The 23,234-nt window shown below is 42.4% G+C and overlaps 1 protein-coding gene across 1 annotated transcript; it reads left to right on the top strand.

The window, feature by feature from the left end:
• The first annotated feature begins 3,986 nt into the window (after positions 1–3,986).
• LOC124086083 (olfactory receptor 10AC1) lies at positions 3,987–4,964 on the top strand. The gene has a single exon (XM_046434087.1). The coding sequence runs from the start codon at positions 3,987–3,989 to the stop codon at positions 4,962–4,964; it is 978 nt and encodes a 325-aa protein (XP_046290043.1).
• Positions 4,965–23,234: the final 18,270 nt, after the last annotated feature.

Here is a 23,234-nt window from a genome sequence, read left to right as displayed (position 1 = left end):
AATTAATTAATTAATTAATTAAGATTAAGATTCGCCTGACATTAATGTGGGTAGTAGGTGGCTGAGCCAGGATCTGAATCCAGACATATCTTCTTCCATAGCCTATGTAGTTTCAGAAAGATAACAGGAAAACAAAGAGAAAAGTAGAAAGAGATATAAAGATAGATTAGACAGAGAGACCGATAGATTTATCTACATCTCTGTCCATTTACCTCCCCATGAAGTTCCATACCCAGAATTCAATGCACACCTCTCCCTCTGGAACTGCAGAAAGAGAACAGAGGTGCTAGGAAAGCACGTGAAACAGCCCAGTCAAGGGCTGAGGAAATGTCTTTGATGGAATGATGAATACGCAGAGGATATTCCACCCAAGCCTGGAAAGTAATAAAGGATAAAAGCAAGAATGCTTCCAGGGTTATTGTCCACCTACTAGGTGCCATGTCTATTCTGGAAGCTTTTACATGTTCGTTTGTAGAATCCTCACCAAGTCGCTCCTTGCTGTCCCCATTCAACAGTGAGGAATCTGAGCCTTTGGAAGAGGTGACTACCTTGTCCCTCTCCCCTCCAAAGCAAGCATCTAGAAAATAACAAAGCAAAATTTAAGCTATGAGGACTCTTTCTCCTTCAGCTAAAAAAAGAAAATATCTTTTGAGTGTACAGTGTGTTATTCATAGGGGGAAAAAAAGCACAGGATAAAAATAGTTTCCATTATAGTTTATAAAAATTCAAAGACCAGAGTTCCACAACAAATTTCTAAATGAAGTTAGGAAATCCAATTATATTCATAACCTTTTAAGTTTAACTTCCTACAGGACAATAATAAAATTTTGCTGTGACCTCTCTTTTGGTGGTTTTGTAGACTGTAATACTAGATCAATGGGCTTGGGTCTACCACAGGACAATTCATGCAGAAGTAGAACTATTTGGCCAGAAGTACTGAGAACTGGCTCTAGTCCAGCAGCAACAGCCCAAGCTGGCCAGTGACCTCTCTGGGTCTCCCTTGCTATAACATGAGGATCTAGACCATCTGACCTTCCAGCTCCACTTCAATTCAGCACTGAACTCTTAAGAACCAAAGGGGCCTGAACTGTCTCTCTCATCTACCATTCCACAATTCTTTTTAGACGTGTTTTGATTGACTATTGAAATGACCAATGGGAAACAGCATTACTATAGATAATTTTAGTTATATTGCACAGCAAAAAATTGAATACCAGGTCTGCATCTCCATCCCAGCAAGGCTTCCAGCCATATCCAGATGTCCTGGGCCACCAACCAGTCCCAGCTGTGGGGTGCTTCTTGTAGCCATACACAGTTAGAAAAGCCAATCTACAGGAACAATAACAAGAGCAGTAATGAATGTCAAAGCTATTTTTAGATTTGCTTCTTGGATTATCCCCATTACTGCTTACATTCACATGTCCTCAGGAAAAATACCAGCAAAGGGACATATGAGGTCAGAACGTAATGGAAGGACATTTGTTGGGGGGGGAGGGGGTAGGAGATATGGGAAGTGGGGGGATGGAATGTGTCTTGTGTGGCAAGGATTTGGGGGGGGGGAGGAATAAAAAAGGAAGATTATGTAGTGGATAAGTCCCTGGATTATCAGGACCTACGCTGCTTGGTTGCAAATCTGGCTTTACCACTAACTAGTTATGATGTTTAATTTCTTGAGGATTCAGGGTTCTCTTCTATAAAAATGGGCACAATAAGAGTTGATACCTCATTGGGTTGTTGCTAATATTAAGTGGGTTAAATGTGTAAAGTCTCGATGAACCTTTGCCCGCCACTTTCTTCACTGTTAGCTCTTACTGCTGAGGTTCTTAATCACCTGGAGGAGTGAGAATATTTGTCTTTCGTTCCAGGTGAAGGAGTGGGTACTGTCAGGGTTCGCGGTGCTGTCTTCTCTTCTTGCAGCTTCTCTCCTAACAAAGAGCAGGATTTTATCTGTTGAAGCTTTAAAAGTATCCCTTGTCCTTTCTCCTCTCAGAGAAAAGGCACTTCTAACAGACATTCCTGGAGTTTGTGACAATTCCTCCCCAAAACTAAAGCAGAGCAGAAAATCTCCTTGATGTCTTTCCTTCAATTTAATTGACCCATTTTGCTTGTTTGCAGCAGCCTTGTGTTTAAAACATGATCTTCCTTGAGCTTTCAGATACTGGAGCCATCACCTGGCCTTTCCTGTCATCCACATTGTTCAGCACCATGAACACGAAGGAAAAAGAAGTGGATTGTTTCTCTCTCTCCCTCCTGCACCCCCGTCCCCACCCAGCCCAGCCCAGCTTCTCTGAGGAGTTGCAAAGGAAGGAGTGAAGGGAGGAGCAGAGGCACTGCAGAAGGCCAGCATTGTGGGAGGCCAGGCGGACACTCAGGTGTCATCCTGCCGAAATCCCCAGGACAGCCAGGCTTCTCATTCCCACCTGCAGCTACAACACAGGTTTGTTAAATTTTCTCAATAGATGGAAGAGTGACCCAAAAAAAAGGCTCTAAAATGATAGTAAATGATCCCATCTCTCTCGACTTGCCCCTAGCCCTAACCCTATTCTTCCTCCCTAAGACTGTTTCCCCTCAGATGGGACAAGAAAGATCCCAGGTGACACTGATAAATAAAAACCTTCCAAGAGGAGCATTAGACAGCAAAAGGTAGAAGATAGGCTCATTATATTCCTTCTAATTCTTTCATCTGAGTTACTTATCCACCCAGCTAAACTGCAGTTGCACTCTATGTCAGTACAGACACGGACGGAGTAGACTTCCAATATTGACTCCAAACCGTGATTGAAGAGGAAATAATAGTTGAGCTTACAATTAAAGTTAGTAAAAAAAAAAAAAAAAAAAAAAGAGAGAGAGAGACAGATAAGGCAATAAAAACGGACATCATTAATATATATGGGAAAATTTAAACCTCCTCCTCCAGTTCACATGGCCTCAAACCCCTCACCACCTCACATCTGCTCACCTCCAGAGGACTATGAGAAACACAACAGACCTACAAGCTACCAATGTTTTACAAGTGTGGCCTACAAATGAGTCACTGGATAACGCTTAGAAAGAAATAGTCTTCTGATGGCAAGTTAGAAGGTACTTCTCACTCTGAAGGGCAAGTTAGAACAGATGTGTGCCACCTTTTTTCATGTTGATGGTGTATTAATCAAAATGTCAGGGACGTTTTAGTCCTGAGGCACCCAGCGAGGCCCTCTGCTTGCCTGTCTCACCCTGAACTTGGCTCAGATTTGGATCTCTATTTTAAGGCTGAGCAAATATGGGTTGTCTGACTGACCCCAATGGCCATATTCCCAAACCTCAGATAGGTTATGGAAAGTTCTGGATTCACCTTCAGGAATAAAGATTCTGTTCCTGACTTTGTGTGAGCAATAAAACCCTTCAATACTCCCACCTGGTTTTCACTTTATTTTCCTCCCTGATTATGAGGTTGTGTGAGATGATCTCTAAGGTGCTCATCTGCACTACATTTTTGTGATTCTGTGACACACACAGAAGGTGGCTCAGTAATGACAGAGTAGGATAGGGATAAGGATAGAGAAGCAGAATGCAAAGTCACATTCTGGCCTTAGGGGACTCAGGCAGAGGCAGAGGTAACACTCAGGGCCACACAGAACCCACGAAATAACTGGAGTTATGGAGGCACGGTGCAGTCTTTGTAAGTGGGTTTCAGGATGAGGCACTGAGAGGTAAGCAGCTAAACTCAAGGCTTCTTTGGGTAGCTCAGGTTGAGAAAGGAGTCTAGGGATTCCAGTGCAGGAGGCAGAAAAGGCTGCCCTTTTTTTCTGAATAAGTCAGTAAGACTTTCTTCTTAGGGAGGGTGCTGGGACCCATGAACCAAGGCCACCTCCGCAGCCACCACTCCCTGATACCCCTCTGATTTCCACCTGACCCTTTCTCCTCTAGCAGGGCCACAAATGCCTCACCCTACAGACCCGCCCTTCCTCTGCTTCTCTCGCACAGGTGTCTCCCCGCTGCGGCGCATGGACAGCCCCAGCAATGCCACCATGCCCTGTGGCTTTCTCCTTCAAGGCTTCTCTGAGTTCCCGCGCTTGAGGCCCTTGCTCTTCCTGCTGCTGCTGACTGTGCACCTGGCCACCCTGAGCGGGAACCTACTCATCCTCGTGGCGGTGGCCTCAGTGCCCAGCCGGCCACCCATGCTGCTCTTCCTGTGCCAGCTGTCGGCCATCGAACTCTGCTACACGCTGGTGGTGGTGCCTCGCTCCCTGGCGGACCTAACCGTAGTGGTCCAGGGCCAGGGTAGCCCCATCTCTTTCCTGGGCTGTGCCTTTCAGATGCAGATGTTCGTGGCGCTGGGTGGGGCGGAATGCTTCCTGCTGGCTGCCATGGCCTATGACCGCTATGTGGCCATCTGCCACCCGCTACGCTACGCAGCAGTGGTGACCCCCGGACTGTGCGCGCGACTGGCCCTGTCCTGTGGCCTCGGGGGACTGGCGGTCTCAGTGGGACTCACGGTGGCCGTCTTCCACCTGCCTTTCTGTGGCTCCCGCCTGCTGGTGCATTTCTTTTGCGACATCACCGCGCTGCTGCACCTGGCCTGCACGAGGAGCTACGCAGATGAGCTGCCCTTGCTGGGCGCCTGCCTGGTGCTGCTGCTGCTGCCCTCAACGCTCATCCTGGCCTCCTATGGGGCCATCGCGGCAGCTCTGCGCCGCCTGCGCTGCCCCAGGGGCCGACGCAAGGCAGCCTCCACCTGCGCCTCGCACCTGGCAGTCACCTTCCTGCACTATGGGTGTGCCACCTTCATGTATGTGCGGCCCAAGACTAGCTACTCCCCACGGCTGGACCGCACACTGGCGTTGGTCTACACTAATGTCACACCGCTGCTCTACCCGCTTATTTATAGCTTGCGCAACCGTGAGATCACAGCCGCCATCCACAGGGTGATGTGGCGCTGGCGGCCCGGCCAGGCTGTGGGTCAGGGTCTGTGTGAGCCCTGACAACAGGCAGGGAGCAGGCCAGAATGGGCAGCTGTGCACCCTAAAGGGCCCCCTACCATGAGGTGTCTGCATCTGGAAAGCCATGTGGGGGGAGGGGCCCAAGGAGAGGATTCAGGAAAGAGAACTTGGAAGAGAACAAGAAGAGTCATCTAGGGGTGCCCTCTCTCCCGAAGAAGGCCAGGAACCCGAGACCTGGGGTTAGTGGTTCCACAAATACTTAGTGGGTCTTCCCCGTAACCTGGATCTGTGAAAAGTGGTGGGCTTTTGTGAAAAAGAAGACCCAACTCGTAGCCTGTTGGTGCTGGCCATTCTCCTCCCCCAGCCCCAGGACAGACCCTAGGAATAAACAAGAGAAGGAGGGAGCAGCTCAGAGGATGGGGGTAACTTATGCTAGAGTTTGTGAAGGCTGAAGGGAGTCAGGGAAAACCTCTTGGATGGAAAAGGGTAGTTAAGTGGAGAATTGAGGGAGAGTAGGGGGTAATCCTGTGAAGACAATGATGAGCATTCTCGTAAGAGCAGAGAATGCTCTGGGCACAATGGGTTTCGGGGCTGGGGCACATCTGAAGCCATGGAGTGGTGGGACGCTTGTCCCCTGGCATGATTTCTCAGACTGCGGTGTGGGCAAATGGACATGGAGACCCATCTGGGAATCTCTTGCCATGCCCCAGTGAGATACAGTGGAGTCTGGCCCAGGGTATCTGCACAGGAAATTGAAGACTCGAGAGATGTGGTAAATGGAGGCTACAGAATCTCAATGTGGGAAGAAGAAGAAGTGGAAGTTAAGGGGCACTTCTAACCTTGGCCATTTGATGGAGGCCAGTGCCTTTGTTCAGAAGAGAACACAGGGCAAGGGCAGGGAGAAGGGGATGACAGAGCTGTTTTGAAATGCTGCTAGGACAAACCAGCAAAGCTACTGATAGAGGAGGCAAAGACATCAATCCAGAGCTCAGAGATTCAAGGGGAGGGAGCAGTTTGAAATTATGGATGGCTGCTGAGCCTGGAAGTAGGGGATGCCATTCAGGGAAAGTGTATAAAGGGAGGAGAAAGGTAGTTCCAGCCCAAACCAGCAGGCAACTAGCATGCAAGGGAGAGGGGGGAAGGAGCAGTCACAGGCCCAAGAGCTGCTGAGGTTCTCTTGGCCTGTGTCATTCCCCACCCCCTCCAGCCTTGGTGGACTCAATTGCAAAATGAGGGATGAGACTAAATGATCTGTAAGGCTTCTTCCTGCTCTCCATCCATTAAGATGGAGCATGCAAAGACACACATGGATCACTTAAAAAGGAACATTCAATAAACATCAAGAATTCAGTGCCAACTGAACGTATGTGAAATGACAAATGAGGGATTGAAGTACCAGTCGACAGAGTTAGAATTGTTGGGAGGGTTTCTTGAACAGGGTTAGATTGTCTGAAATGACTTTTGGAGAAACTGGTTGATTTACTTTGATTCCAACAATCTAGAAGACCCACTCACATGCCTACTTTCTAATCTGTCTGTCGATGTCCGTGAAAGCAGAAGCTATTGATAGAAGGACCACTTGCCTGGGATGTTAAAAATGATTTCCAAAGGTAAGCTCGCTATCAGGATGATTGACAGCTAGCTCAGGGTAATTGCAGTGGTAACTCTAATCCAAGGTAACTTGAAGCTAAGCAGGGAATGTGAATGGCACACTTTGGCTTTATCCTCTGCATTTTAAGGATAAGACTATGACACTAATGCAGTTGCATATTAGGAAGATGACTTGTCAATTACAGTGCAAAATAGAGATGATAACACAAATGAGGAGTTGGATGATAGTCCACAGACAAGGAGGTGAGTGGCTAAGCTGGAAGCGTGCCTGGGATGTGGAAGGGAAGGGATGAGGCAGGAGATAGTAAGGGCATTCGTGTGAACCAATGTGGGGAGGAAAGAGAATGCTATTTAGAATAAATAACCCTAGGTCTTCACCTTAAAGCATGCACCAAAATAAATATCATATGGATTAAAGGTATAAATCTAAAATTCACAACCATAAAAAAATAGTCTTGAAAATGAACACAGGTTAAAAAGCACAGTTTGTCTCTGAATAAGGGGAGATGTTTTAAGCACAAGAGCAAGAGTCACATATAAAGAAAAAGACTGATAGAGTTGATTGCAGACAGATTTAATCTGTGTTTATTTAATTTAATAATTTAATTCTGTGTTTATTTAAAAGTATATGTAATGTGATTGTGTTTATGCACATCATTTTAAAGCAACTGACCAAGCAGAAAGATGTAATGAGGAATCTTCAAAGATCCCCAATCTTCCCTCTAGATCATGATCCTCCTAGAGCTCCTCTTCTTTTACTTACTAATTTTACTTCTTGAAGTCTTGAAAAAGTAATCAGAGATATGGACTAAGTTTTTTAAAGAATGGTAAATGCAGTATTTTTGTGTTAGCGAAGAAATGTACAAGTCAAATACCAAAATAATGATTAAATAATAGAATGAATCATTTAAAATATGTTCAAAAAGAGGTTTGATGATTTATTTTTTATTTGAGGAAATACTCATGATGTAATGCTGAGTAAAATTTTCATGAGGTAGAATTAATGACACTAAAAGAATAGGTACATATCTGTACATGTGCAAAGAAATATATAAAAGACTGAATATTTTTTTAAATACCAAAAATCTAATAATTTCTCTCCTACGTGATGAAACTACAGATTATTTTTATTTCTTCATTGCATATTTTGCAAATTTCCCATAATAATTTTTAAATGTATATTACTTTCATATATAAAATTTTATTTAAAATAAATACTATCAGAACACGGTCAATCAATCAGACTTCTTCTTACCCTCTATCCCCAGGACAAGGGTCAGAATCCTACTCTACTGCATGTATCTCCTCACCAATTGCCCTAAAGGGAAGGGAAAGGACCCAATGACAGCTTTACAGGGGTGGATTTGGGGGTAACTGCAGAGCTTTATTTACGTGGAATAAAAGAGCACACCAAAGAGTTTTAATCCAACAGTAGCCTGGGGGAAGCATTACTATCATTGAACAAGAGAGGATGCCGCAGTCTGGCTGGGCACACAATCATGAGCCACCACACAGCTTGTAGATTCAAACGGCAACTCTTTATTCCCGAACTCACACCAGCCGTCTACAATCACGTTCTGGGGAAATCCACGTTCTCTGCCCAAATCCACCTCCACTGGGCTTCTATCTCCAAAATATACTGTCTGAATCCCATGAGAACTCAAGGGGAACTCAGGCAGCAGGATACGCCCTATTCCCAGCAGGAATAATCTTAAACCTTAAACCTGGAACCTAAACCGGGAACGCCCTAATCCGCCTTGGTCCTTGAGCAAGGTCACCTACATTCAATGTCACTGCAACATGGGGTACGCTGGCAAGGAAATTGTCATACCTACTTGGCTAATGGCTCCCAGCAAGAGGAGACATTAAAAGGGGAAATTACAATCCACAGAAGCCTTGTGAAAAACCCCTAGAGAGAACAAATTCCCCTGGTGTGACTATTTCTATACAATGTTACATTGTTATATCCTAATACATTAAAGGACACAAATTAGCACCAAACAAAAGTAAAAATGTAGACTATACTGAGAAAATTCCAGACTATTCATTCTGCCACAAATGCAACTAAGTGTTTAGTAAGTTCAGTGCCAAGAACAAGAGAGCTGGGTGGGATTCACCAACAATTAAGATGTCACTGTATTCTTAGCATCTATCCAAATTATTAAAGGAATCAAAGTGAGACCCATTTAGAGTTTGAAATCTAGGAGATTCTGGCAAATAAACAGGCGATTGCATTACTGTGTAATAAATACTATTGCCACAGTCCAGCTGCAGCAAAATAACCGGGGGGTGACGAACAACTTGTGCACGTTGATATAGCAGGAGAGGGAGCCCTTTATTGCAGGACAGGAGCAGTATTTATACATTCCACAGAGCTTATCTAATTAGCATAAACTGGATACATCAGTCAACCAATCAGGAATCTCCACACTTAATGGCTTGCTTTTGTTACTTCTCAAACCACTCCCTCTGGCATTTTGCCAGGCACCATCCAGACTTGTTTACAACTCTAACATTCCCCTGGCAAAATGCCAGGTGTTATTTTTGACTTGTTTACAGACTCTAACATTTCCCCCTTTTGTTTAATTTAAATAACGACCATAGTGGTTTTTACAGAAACACCATAAATAACCTGCTACAAACAGAAAGGGAGGATACAAAATGCCGCAATACCAAGCCACTTGATGGCTCCATGCAAGAAGCCCTTGGAAAAATTATACCAGCAATGACACTGTTAGCAAAGATACTGAGTTACAATTTGTTATAGATTACAGTTTGTTGTCTCAGTCCAGGTAAAGCAGTATCTCAATAGATTAACTCACAGTCCAGGTAAATCACAGTCCAGGTAAGTTCTGCAGGCAGCTAGCTTAAATCACAGTCCAGGTAAGTTCTGCAGGCAGCTAGCTTGATCCGAAGTCTCGTCCGTTTTTCAGCCAAAGTTTCGTCCGGTTTTCAGCAACACTGGAAATTCTTCCACCCTCGTTTTTCACCGGCACTGGGACGAAGGCAGGAACTCCGGATGGCTAAAGAAAATCCTGTAGTATTCTACTAAGAAAACAACCTTCTGAACAATTTAGTACATTATCTCAAGGTTTTTTTGCATTTGAAATAGCATTAATAGTGCTCATTACTCATCAGCTTCCAGGTGTGGGAGAACCATTGTAGCTTAGTTATTGGCATTGAAAATGACCAAACATCAGGGACGCCAACAGCACCACCTCTACAGGAGACTGCTACTAACACCTTTCTATCACCAGAGGGCGTAAGTGTCCAACCAACAGCGCCACCTCCATATGCTGGGAGGCCCCCAACCCCCGCAGTTGATAGTTGGGATCCTGAGACAAGATCTCAAATATTAACATGCCCTGTATTTGAGGCAGGAGGGCAGCGATTTTACCAAGTTTTAAATTTCAAAACAGTGAAGCAGCTAAAAGAGGCTGTAACAACCTATGGTCCTCAAGCACCCTTCACTGTAAGCATGGTCGAATCCATTAACAACTTGAACATGACGCCAGCAGATTGGGCTAATATGTGTAAAGCTGTGCTAAATGGAGGACAATACCTGTTATGGAAGGTTGCCAATGAGGAATTTTGCAAGGAGATGGCTAGGTGAAATGCAGCAGCTGGTTATCCTCAGAGAAATCTAGATATGTTGTTAGGAAAGGGACCTTATGAGGATCAGCAGCAACAAATTGCATGTGATCCTGGCATATACGCACAAATTGCTGCAGATGCAATTAAGGCGTGGAAGACTTTACAAGGACATGGAGGTTTACAAGGTCAATTATCTAAGGTAATACAAGGAGCTAATGAACCTTATGCTGAATTTGTAGATAGACTTATTCAAACAGCTACCAGAGTTTTGGGGAATACAGAACAAGCAATGCCATGACTAAAACACCTGGCTTATGAGCAAGCGAATCGTTGGTGCAGAGATATCATTAGACCATGGAAACATGAAGATTTAAACACATATATTAAATTATGTAGAGACATTAATGAACAAGAGCAAGTCGTGGCAGCTGTAGTAAAACAGGCTTTAGATGCCAGAGACATTAATGAACAAGGGCAAATTGTGGCAGCTGCAGTAAAACAGGCTTTAGATGCCAGGCCAAGAACATGCTACAATTGTGAACAAACAGGACATTTTAAAAGGAATTGCCCCATTGGAGGAGGGTTTAACAAAACTAGGTATCAAAGGAGTAGAATACCAGGTATTTGCCCACGATGCCGTAGAGGGAGACATTGGGCTAATGAATGCCGTTCTCAAACCACCATAGAGGGTACTCCATTATCAAAAAACGAACAAGGACCAGGTGTTTATCCACGATATTGTGGAGAAAGGCATCGGGCTCCATTACCAAAAAATGGACAGGGGGGCCCAATGCTCCGGGGCCCAAAACCACAAATATACGGAGCACTGGAGGAACCCAGCAACCCCATCAGGGTAGTGCCCAGGACACATTGTCCATCAGATCCCTCATCAGACAAACCAGAGGGAGCGCAGGGTTGGACATCTGCGCCTCCGCCAGAGCAGTACTAACTCCAGAGATGGGAGTTCAAATCATTCCCACAGGGGTGAAAGGACCTCTTCCCAAAGGAACAGTAGGCTTATTATTGGGACGCAGCTCTTCTACTCTAAAAGGACTTATGATAAGTCCTGGGGTAATTGATCCCGATTATGAAGGTGAAATAAAAATTATAGCCAGTTCTCCAAAGGGTATATCAGTAATTTCACCAGGAGATAGAATAGCACAGTTACTAATAATACCCAGCCTACATGATAAATTTTCCAGTCGTACTGTAGAAAGAGGTTCCAAGGGATTAGGCTCCACAGGTGTAGATTGGGCTATGCTTTCTTTAAATTTAGATTCTCGCCCCATGCTAAAACTAAATATTCAAGGACATGAATTTAATGGGCTACTGGATACAGGTGCAGACCTTAGCATTATCTCTCGTCAAGAATGGCCAAAACATTGGCCATTACAACAAGCCACTCAAACGCTTCGAGGCCTAGGAGTGGCAACTAATCCCCATAGAAGTGCAATGGTATTAGATTGGAAGGATCCTGAAGGATGTGAAGGAACTATACAGCCATATGTATTGGATCATCTTCCTATAAATTTATGGGGACGAGATGTCCTAGATCAATTAGGTTTGACATTAACAAATAACATCAACCAAAATGCACCCACTATTATGACTAGACAAGGTTTTAGGAAAGGAAAAAGATTAGAAAAACAAGAACAAGGTATAGCAGCACCAATACAAATAGATCAAGGAACAGACAGACATGGGTTGGATTTTCAGAAAGGGCCACTGAGACAATAAAAATTACTTGGAAATCAGAAAGACCAGTATGGGTTCCTCAGTGGCCCCTGACTAAAGAAAAGATACAAGCAGCCCATGACCTGGTCAAACAACAATTAGCAGAAGGACATATACAACCTTCTGTATCTCCCCATAATACTCCCATTTTTGTCATCAAAAAGAAATCTGGTAAATGGAGATTATTGCAAGATTTAAGAGCCATTAATAATGAGATGGTTATTATGGGACCTGCTCAATCAGGGATTCCTCAGTTGTCTGCTTTGCCAAAAACCTGGTATGTTTTAGTTATAGATATTAAAGATTGTTTTTTTTCAATTCCAATTCATCCTGAGGATAGTCCACGTTTTGCATTTACTATCCCTGCACTGAATCATGAAGGTCCTGATCAGAGATATGAATGGAAAGTACTCCCTCAAGGGATGGCTAACAGCCCAATTATGTGTCAAATTTATGTTAACAAAGTAATCCAGCCACTTAGAAATCAAAATCCTGAACTACAAATATTTCACTATATGGATGATGTATTATTAGCACACAAAGATAAAAACACATTGCTAGAATGTTATGCCACACTTACAAACTTATTAAAAAATTATAATCTAGAGATAGCAATAGATAAAGTACAATTAAATTTTCCAATTAATTATTTAGGAGTTCTATTATCCTCAACCATGGTCCGTCCACCAAAAATTCAAATACGAGTAGATCAACTCAAATCACTTAATGACTTTCAAAAGTTATTAGGAGACATAAATTGGATAAGGCCTTATTTAGGTATACCAACAGGAGAGTTGGGACCTTTATTTGATATCCTAAAAGGTCCATCAGATCCAAATTCACCCCGAATGTTAACGCCTGAAGCAAGAAAGGCATTAAAAATCATTGAAACATATATGGAAAATATGCATTTGGATAGAATTGATATAAGTTTGCCTTTATTATTTATTGTACTACCAACAAAAAATATTCCTACAGGAGTATTTTGGCAAGAAGGTCCATTATTATGGATACATTTATCTTATTCTCCTAACACTATTCTTACTAGGTATCCTGAGGCTGTAGGACAATTAATACTCAAAGGAATAAAAGCAGCAAAGGGAGTGTTTGGAATTTCTCCCAATAAAATTATTACTCCATATACTATGAATCAAATTGATGAGTTAGCTAATGAGTTAAATACTTGGGCAATAATCATGTGCAAATCTAATGTTTCATTTGATAACCACTTACCATCTAATCCTTTATTGTCTTTTTGGTCATTGCATCCTGTAATTTTTCCAAAAATGACAAGAAAAACACCTATCATGAATGCTCCAAATATATTCACTGATGGGTCAAATAATGGTACAGCAGCAGTAGTTACCCCTGATCAAACTTTTACATTTTTAGTACCCAAACAATCAGCTCAAAAGGTAGAGCTTAATGCAGTTTTACAAGCTTTTGTGATGTTTAAAGATTCTGTATTTAATTTATTTTCTGATAGTCAGTATGTAGTTAATGCTATAGTATCTCTTGAAGATGCTGGTAGGATTTCCCCTTCTTCTACTGTTTTCTCTTTGCTTTCCACTATACAAAGTCTAATCTGGGACAGAAAAGATCCATTCTTTATAGGACACATCAGGGCACATACAGGATTGCCTGGAGCCCTTAGTTTGGGCAATGATTTAGCAGATAAAACTACACATGACATACATATTTTCTCTACACTAGAAGAAGCTATAAATTTTCATAAAAAGTTCCATGTCAATGCTAATACTTTACAAAAGCGTTTTAAAATAACTAAGGAACAAGCTAGACAAATAATAAAACAATGTCAAAATTGTGTGACCTTTTTACCACAAGTTAATCTTGGAGTCAATCCTAGAGGATTGATACCTAACCATATTTGGCAGATGGACGTCACACACTTGCCAGAATTTGGAAAATTTAAATCTTTGCATGTTACAGTTGATACTTCTTCTGGATTTTTGATGGGCTCCCTTCATGCCGGAGAAAAAACTAAAGATGTTATAGCTCATTGCTTACAAAATTTTGCCACTGTGGGTGTTCCAAAACAGTTAAAAACAGATAATGCCCCTGGTTATACTTCTACCTCTTTTAAACAATTTTGCTCAACATTTGGCATTACTTATATAACAGGAATCCCATACAATCCACAGGGACAAGGCATAGTTGAAAGAGCTCATCAAACTATTAAAATGTACTTATTAAAGCAAAAAGAAGGAATTGGAAAGGGGTATATATTCCCCAAAGATAAACTTAAAATAACCCTTTTTACTCTAAACTTTTTAAATTTGGATTCATCAGGACTTAGTGCTGTGGAAAGGCATATGTGTCCAAAAAATGTGCATAAGCCCAAGGTACTTTGGAAGGATATTCTAACAGGACAATGGAAAGGTCCTGACCCAGTAATTGTCTGGAGTCGGGGGTCTGTTTGTGTGTTTCCACAGGGAGAACAGCAGCCGATTTGGATTCCAGAGAGATTAACCAAGGTCCTGACCCAGTGATTGTCTGGAGTCGGGGGTCTGTTTATGTGTTTCCACAGGGAGAACAGCAGCCGATTTGGATTCCAGAAAGATTAACTAAAGCGATTTCTACAGACCAAAAAGAAGATGATTTGGCTCAAATCCATAACAACTGATATCCAAAACTCCAGTTTGGCTATTCTTACATCTGCAACAGAACCAGGATGCTTTTTTCAATATCTATTTTATTATTGCCATTTGCCATATCATGAAGTTCTATTTTGTTTTTTGAGCTCATACAGACCTAGGTTAATGTTTTGCTGATCAGTTCTATTTTTTGACTATAGAGTTTTTAAACATTGCAATGGAGATTTCACCTGTAAAAAGTTATAAGGCCTTTACTATAATGTTATGTGTTGTATGTATTATATTATGTGTGCACACTTGTGTTTTGTGTTATATGTTTGAATGTACGTATGTCCATATATCATATATGATGAGCGCTCATGATAAAATGGATCCAAATATTTTTTTTTCACGTGATTTATATGGTTTAATTTAAATTGGGTAAACAACTGTTGAGGATTGTTTTAATATGTAAACAAAAAAAAAGGTTAACAGATCTGTTTGTTTACTTTCACCTTTCCTTTTCATTATATTTAATAATTCTCTTAAAGATAATGTAAATTGTTAAGAAAATTGTTTTCTTTTAGTGCCTTCTGTAATGTTACATAATTTTTTCTTTAGCCATTATTGCCAGAATTCCTATCTTCATCCCAGTGCTGGTGAAGACAATGTAAATTGTTAAGAAAATTGTTTTCTTTTAGTCCCTTCTGTAATGTTACATAATTTTTTCTTTAGCCATTATTGCCAGAATTCCTATCTTCATCCCAGTGCCGGTGAAGACAATGTAAATTGTTAAGAAAATTGTTTTCTTTTAGTGCCTTCTGTAATGTTACATAATTTTTTCTTTAGCCATTATTGCCAGAATTCCTATCTTCATCCCAGTGCTGGTGAAGTCAAAGATAAAACCAATCTACAGCTTCTACAATAGCCATCACTGAACTGCTTGCAGAACTTGCCTGGACACATTGTGAGCTCACCTGTATGCATTGTGAACTATCTGTTGGTACAGCGAATTGTGGTAGTGCTGGAGTATTTTTGCTGATGGTGTCACCGGTGGTACAATTTTTCAAAGGAGCCCTCAATTGGCTTAATGTCATGGCATTTTGCATCCTCCTCTACTAGTGATGGTCTAAAATTTGGGGGCCAACAGAGGTGAGGCAAAGAACCTCACACCCCCCCACAGGTGCAAAGGCCTATCCACAAGTATGGCTGTATGCTGGACCGGGAGTCAGTGACGGGTATGATCCAATTGCAGTGGTACCAACCTAAGACAGGAGGCTGACGCCTAGAGGTCAGTTCATCCGATGACGGGTAAGGACCATATGTTGAATTGGACTGCCTAACAGGCACGGTCCCTAAGCCACATGCTTGTTGTTTAAACAGAGAGGGGGAGATGTTGAGAGCCACAGCCAAAGGGGCCCCAGCAAACTTCCAGCTGCCAGCAAACTTCCAGCTGCTGGCTGATGATTGGCTCACAGCGGCCCCAGCAACATCTAGCTGATTGGCTCCTCGGCCCCAGCAACATCTAGCTGATTGGCTCCTCTGCGGTGATGCTCATTGGGCTGTTTCCCTGCCCTTTCAGACCACGGAGCTGCTCATTGGGGGACTTTTTTGGCTCCGCCCACGTGACCCAGCCAATCGGCCTCAAGAGCAGGAGGATTGTGGGAGGTGGGGAGAAGCTTGTGGGGGAGAGAGAGGCTTGTGGAAAGCCGGTGGTGGCAGTTGAGGCTCTGAGGGTTTTTCCTGAGAGGCTGTTTTGTTTGGCGTGTGTGGTTCTAAAAATAAAGTTAGTTTCTTTTGACAAGTGGCTCCTGATTGTGCCCAGCCAGACTGCGGCATACTATCATGAGGAAAACACAAGATTCTGAAAGAAAACCTAGCCTAGACCTGGGGGAGAGGAGTCTCAGGGTATAGTCGCTCATGATATAAATAATGTGTAAGATCTAAAGTCAAGTAGGGGTACAGACCAGAGAGAGCTGAGGAAGGAGAGGCCGGGCAGAGCCACCAGCACATAGGTCCCCAAGGCAAAAGAGAACACCATCACATCCTAGAAACTAGTTGGCATGACTGGTTCGTACTGGAGGTCACGAGGTGGGTGGGGATGGTGCGGTGTGTGCTGGATTAACAGATTGTGCAATACATACAGATAGGAACTGGCATGCAAACTGGTAAACAGGGATGACAGGTAGCTTTCTGTCCTGGAAAATAGGTCAAATTAGCCTCACTGAGATGAAGAACACAAGGAAAAAAACTGGTTAAGGGAAGGACAGGCAGAGGTGATGAGTTCAGTATTGATCAAGTCAACAAGGTGGCACCGGCAGCAGTCAGAGGTATGCTGGGAGAATCTGGGTGAGAGTCGTATATTTAGAAACTGCTATGTACCAGTGGCTGTTGTCATGGCTGAGGTCCCACTGCGAGCAAGCGCACTCAGAAAGGCAGTTTCATGATCAGACTCTGAGTAGCACTAACACTGAAGAATGGGCTGACTATTCTAAGCACAACCCCAAGCATGGAATTTACTTTTTATATGAAAAGAAAATCCAAAAGCTTTCTGCATGGAATACCTACTAGGTCTCCTGTATGTTATTAAGTGAGAAAAGCAAAATGAGAAGAGGAGAGACAAATTGGAAAACCCACATCTCATGTATGAAAAAGGCTTATGTCATTAATACATTAAGAGCTCTTGCCAATCAATAAGGAAAAGATTAATAATTCCAAAGGAAAAAAAACAGACAAGACACTTGGACAGACCATTCACAGAAAAGGCAATGTGAATGGATTTTCCATGAAGAAAAATGAGTTTTAATCACACGCATAAGAGAAATACAAAAGAAGATTACACAATGGTTTGTGGGGTTGTCTAACTGACAACACTCTAAAAAATGAATATCACAGGTCCAGAAAAGTACAATAGGAACTCTCATCCATGGTTGATGGGAATATACATCTTTACACTGCTAAAGATAGCAAGTGGGCCAGATTAATTAAAATTAATACCATGTGTCATTTGGTTCAGTGATTTTATTTCCAAGGCCCTGTAAATTTATTTGCTTTGTGAGGAAAAAAAAATGTTTAAAAGTATTCATGCTGGCATTACTTGGATTAGCAAAAGGTCAGAATTTTTTTTTAATTGGCACATAATAATTGTACAAATCTAAGGAGTGCAATGTAAAGTGTTATCCATGTATGCCTTCATGTATGCATAAAGTTTTGATGTATGTCTGTGTAATGATCACACCTGAATAATTAGCATATCTATCAACTCGGGTATTATTTATTTTTGGTGAAACATTCAAAGCCCTCTCTTCTAGCTACTTTGAAATATACACTACATTATTGTTAAGGATAGTCACCCTATCATGCAACAGTGTATCAAAACTTACTTCCCTTCCTAATTTGTTACCTGTTGACCATCCTTTTCCCATTTCCAATATGTGGCTGATGAAATACACTTTGATTTATTTCTGTGTTGGAATCCTAGACATCTGAACAAAAAGCATTTTTATCTGTGATTGATGCGGAACCAGATGTTGTATTTAGTGATCATGTGAAAAAAAAAAAAACAATTACATTACGGTATCATGAAGCAGCTGGTCCAGTTCCATTCCTTTCTTTGACGTACCTGCGCATTTCCCTTTTTATTTCCTCTCTGGAATGCTTCCATGGAGCTTCCCAGCCTGCCTCCTGGGTATTCAGGTACTTCTCAGCTCAAATATTGACTCCTAAGGAGCCCTTGGTTAGCCATCTCTCTACATGCTCTCACATTTGCACACATTAATTTATAACAACTTTTATTATTGGAAATTGTCTTACTTATTTGCCTTTTACTTTTTAATTACCTATTCTTTCAAAATAACGTAAACTCTGGAAAAGACTGTCTGCCTTAATCACCATGGTAGTCCCACTTCCTAGAGGGTGTCTGGCTTGGATTAGCTACTCAATAAACTGTTGAAGGAATAAGTGAATGAGTCAATGTTTATGACATCCTAGCATTTATGTGCAAAAACATACTGTGTATATGCAATGTGTGTGAAAGTATATGTTTTGTATGTGCGCGTGCACACACACACACAAACATACAAACATGCACACAAGTTTGTGCTGAATAAAAATCTGGAGCTGGATAATAGAGGTGGGACAGACCTATGCTTTTCATTGAAGACCCATCTCACATACATGAGCGTGTGTTAGTCAACAAATGCCTTTCAAAAAAAAAAAAAAAAACAGAGGGAAAGGATTGGACAGAGAAGATTTTTAAAAGAGCAATCAGAAAAGTAGAAGAAAATGCAAGAAATTGCAGTGTCATAGAAACTAAGGAAAGAGAATTTCAAGGACAGAGTGATCAACAGCACCAAATAAGGCTACTATGTTTAGAAAGCTATGATACTGAAACCGGTGGTGGGTTTAGAGATGTGTAATCTAGAACCCCAAAGCACCAAATTCACCTGCATAAACCTCAGCAATTCACCTACCAAGGTCAAATGGCACAATAACAAAACTCACATCCAGAAATGCTGATTAGTAAGAGATCACACAAGGACAGCCAGGCCCCAGATGGTACTGAAAATATGAAAAAACAAATCAAATCAAAACATTTTACGCAAAATGTTTTGCTGCGTGAATAACTTCTTTTGCCTGTTTCATCAACTGCTGGGTTGGGGTGTAGCGTGTGCTTTCATTTTGAATGCTGGAATATTTAATAGTCTTTCAAGATTTGTACCTGAGATTTATTTTAACCAAGTATTGAAGGTGACAGATCCAGAAACAACTTCCTTTGAAGAAGAGTCTACCACTTATAATCCCCAATAGCAGGGAGCATGCCCTGCCACGGGACAGGCACAGGGCTAGTCAGGAGACAGAAGGAGCACAGAAAAGCATGACCCAGGTCTTGACTGTGGTGTCCATGGGAAAAAAACAGGCGAGGCGGGCTAGGAAGCTCCAGCAAGTTCAGGACTGGATAGCTTGAACAACCTGAGTGGGGTCAGGGCTACAGGAGTGGTATGTGGCTGATTGCCCAGCAGCTCGGCCTCAGGTGATTTAGAACAGGGGAAATGTTGACTTAACATGTGAAAGTTAGAGGAAGGACTTGCTTGAGGAATATGGGCTCTGATTGGTTGGTCTGCCTACCAACAGCAGACTCATGGGAGAATCATTTGCCATCTCTAGGAATTAGCTAATCTTAGAAATCTCTCCCAGGCCAGCAAAGCCTCCAAGATATTGAAGCATCATAAAAGATAGAAAATACAAAAAACCTGATTAACACAAACACAGACTCTACAAATACTACCCAAGACAATGTATGTGGAATAAAATAGTTCTTCAGCCCTTCAGCAGGACCATCATTGACGTCAGCTCTCTTGATATGACAAATCTCATCATGGAGAGAAAACAGTGTCCCTGATTAGTCAGAGAGAACATCCTCTCTCCTCCACAGCCTCTCACTTCCTACCTTCCCTCCCTTGCTGAGATGCATTTCACCCACACCTGCAGCTCCAGCCCCCTCGTCCTCCCTGTCTCCCTCCTGTCAGCCACTCTGAGCCCTTTGTCTCCCTTCACAACCAAGATCACTTGAAGCAGCCTCTTAACTTTACTGTCGGTATTCTACACACCCTGTTTACACTCCTCAAATATAACTCTTTGTGCTACACTGCTGAAGAAAGTCTGATTGTTCCTGGTATTAATGCCACCAAAATTCATGAGAGCCAAACTCAGCTGGACTTCATCCCCTGCCCTACAGCGCTGCTATATCAATGTGTCCCTAAAGACTTTTACAGCATGTGGGCCCATGAGACTCCCACTTACTTGATAGCGTTGTGGGTCAGGCATTGGATTTTTTTTTAGATCCCCTTTAGGTGATCCTGAGGTGCATTCAAGGTTGATAACCACTGCCATTTACATGAGCTGCTCCTGCCCCACACCATGAAAGAAGACACAGTCTTCCTGCTTAAACTGAATTGTCCTGCTTGGGTTCCAGATCCATCTTCTCCCCTCTTCTCAAAAAGCTAGTGATTTTTACTGCTACTCTCTCCCATCTTTGAAATCAGGAAAGGGAACATCTTTAAGATAGGAAAGTTCCAATTATTCTGATTGTGCAAATTCTTTTCCTTGAAGTGCCAACTTCCAGCAGATGGGAAATGGTTAGATGACCCAACGTTTGCAGTTCCCCATCAATCAACTTTTTCCCAGACTAACTGGGTTACCAGATATAAGGTTCAAAGAAAAGGGTGCTAAGGAAGGAATGAGAACCATCATCCAGAAGGAAAAAATAAAAGGCAAAGTAAGTATGGAAAATATTTATTAAATCTTCAGTGAAATTTCTCTACATAAAGCAGTTGCCATATGTAAGGCGTAACTCACAAAAACAATACCTGTGTAGCCCTTTGGGGGGCAGCATTTCTCCAAGAAATCTGAGTTCTAGGTAACAACCTATTGAGGCCTTAAGTCTTTTTTAATCTTTTCTTTTTATTTCTTATTTTGAGACAGGGTCTTGCTAAGGTGCCCTGGCTGACCTCATCCTTAGGATCCTCCTGCCTCAGCCTCCCTGGCTGAATTACAGGCCTGTGCCAATGGGCCCCATCCTCAAGTCTTTGCCTAGAGCTTCTGAAATTCCAGTTTCACAGTAAAAACAGCTGGAGATTCAGGTTTCTATGATCCTTCTGACAATGAACAATGTATTGTCTTCACATTGCCAGGGGAGGGGGAGGCCTTCTAACAATACATCTCCCTTAGTTGACTCCCTTAGCTGTCCACACTCTCTGCAGTGTCTGCCTCCTCCCCGGGATGCTCTTGTGGTTCTAGAGCCTCCTCATAAAGATCCTGTTGTCTCCAGCCTTCAGCTCTCCCTAAAAGGTTTCTGCCTTCTCAGAAACAATCAAAAGAGAATTTAATCTATCTGGGTTGTTACAATTAAAACACACATAAAGAGAAAAGTCTTTATCTGAACATTGCTGGAACATGGTGCTTATATAGATCAGCCTGAGCCTGGGAGAGACAGTGGCATCCTTCACAGACACAAGAACCGACTACCTGGGTCTGAGTCCTGACTGTAACCTTGAACAAGTTCCTCTAACCTCTCTGGGCCTCTGAGTCTTCACTGTACAAACAGGAGTTGCTGTAGTACCTACCCCAGGGTTGTGATCACTAATATGAATAGAGGGAATATGCTTGGGACAGAACCCAGAGTGTGTGCTGAAGTCCCAAAGCTTTTTTAAGTAAAGAAAACCATTAGCCTCAGACCTGTAACTTGAAATGACACACTTGGAAGAAAAATATGGTAGGCCATGGGCAAAGAGTTGTTGGCTGGAATGGTAAGAACAGGAGAGAGCAGGTTTCCGGTCCACCTTTCTTGTTTCTGCTTGGGTAGGTCTGGGGTAGCTGTCTCTCCAAGCTCTTATATCTTTGCTGTTGTTTTGCTGTTGTCCTTGAATGAATTGAGGATCTTGGGATGGTTGTGGCTCATGTTCCTGAACTGCTCTCTGGCTGTCTTTCCCATTACGCACAGAAGATCTGAGATGGGAAGACACGCAGAGTAAGAACAGGCTGGGAGTCAGGTGGAGACCAACAGGGGAGATCAGTTAAAGTTTGTGTTGCATTTTTAATAAACACTCTATTTATTTAAACAGGAAATTCATTGATAAGGAATGCAGAAATTGTAGACATTATAGAGTTGGACATGGAGACAGAGAAGCCAAGACCCCTCCCACACCACACAGCAGGACTCTCCAGGGAAGACCCCACAGTTCTGCTGGTAGGCACAGACCACATGTCATGCTGGGGCCTGGGGCCTGATGTTCTCATCACCTCCTTCCTTGCATGGGATGCCTGTTTCTCCACGTCCCTCTTTTCCTAGGCAAAAACCATGCATGAGTCTGATAGAGGAAGCCCAGGTTATGAGGAAGCAGTCAGCTGTAACAGAGCCAAGGGACTTTAGGGGAAGATCAGACACTTAAGATGAGTTTTAGGAAGACTCGCTGCATGTGTGTGTGAGGCAGCCTCCCTCACCCAACCTACCAGCCTCCTTGCTGAAATCCGCTGCTCATCATCACAAGGGCCTGTCATCACTCTAGGATATACAGTACACATGGAAGATGCAATTACATTCTGGCCACAAGGCAAGAGAAGGAAGTCTAAGGCCGTTCAGTCATGGGATGGTTGTATTTGCAAAATCTGGGTCTATTTCAGTTTTTCCAGTGGCACTACTAAACCTGAAAGTAGTTTATTTTAGGTAAAATGTTTTGCTGCATGAATAACTGAAATTAAAAGTTTCAACCAAAGAAGTGCACTCTCAAAATTTTTAAAAAACCATTTTACCCATAATATATTTGGAAAACTGTGCTATCAAACATCCTAATAAAACTCATTATATTTTCCTATAAGAACAACATTATAGAGGATTAGTTTTCTTATTTAAAAATTGTCACTAAATTAATTCTCTACTTAGCCAAAAATGTACCAAAATAAAGTACCATAAGCCTTTAAAAAGTTTAAAGTAGCGAAATAAATACACTAATGCTTGATAAAATATGTATAAGCAGTACCTATTTTTTTAAAGCGAGAGAGAGAGAATTTTAATGTTTATTTTTTTAGTTTTCGGCAGACACAACATCTTTGTCTGTATGTGGTGCTGAGGATCAAACCTAGGCCGCACGCATGCCAGGCGAGCGCGCTACCACTTGAGCCACATCCCCAGCCCAGTACCTATTTTTAATGCAAGGGCTTGCATCATAAAAAGCACATGTGTATCATAAAAATATAACTTGACAACATTATAAAACCAGAT

This window comes from Marmota monax, unplaced genomic scaffold, assembly GCF_021218885.2.
Source record: "Marmota monax isolate L192 unplaced genomic scaffold, Marmota_monax_Labrador192_F-V1.1 WCK01_AAM20220418_F8-fsc00122, whole genome shotgun sequence".
Lineage (NCBI taxonomy): Eukaryota > Metazoa > Chordata > Mammalia > Rodentia > Sciuridae > Marmota > Marmota monax.
Note: the sequence above shows the minus strand (reverse complement) of the source record. Positions and strands in the feature narration are given on the sequence as shown.

Excerpts from the sequence above, each read along its gene's own strand:
- LOC124086083 (XM_046434087.1), top strand. The coding sequence starts at position 3,987 with ATGGACAGCCCCAGCAATGCCACCATGCCCTGTGGCTTTCTCCTTCAA.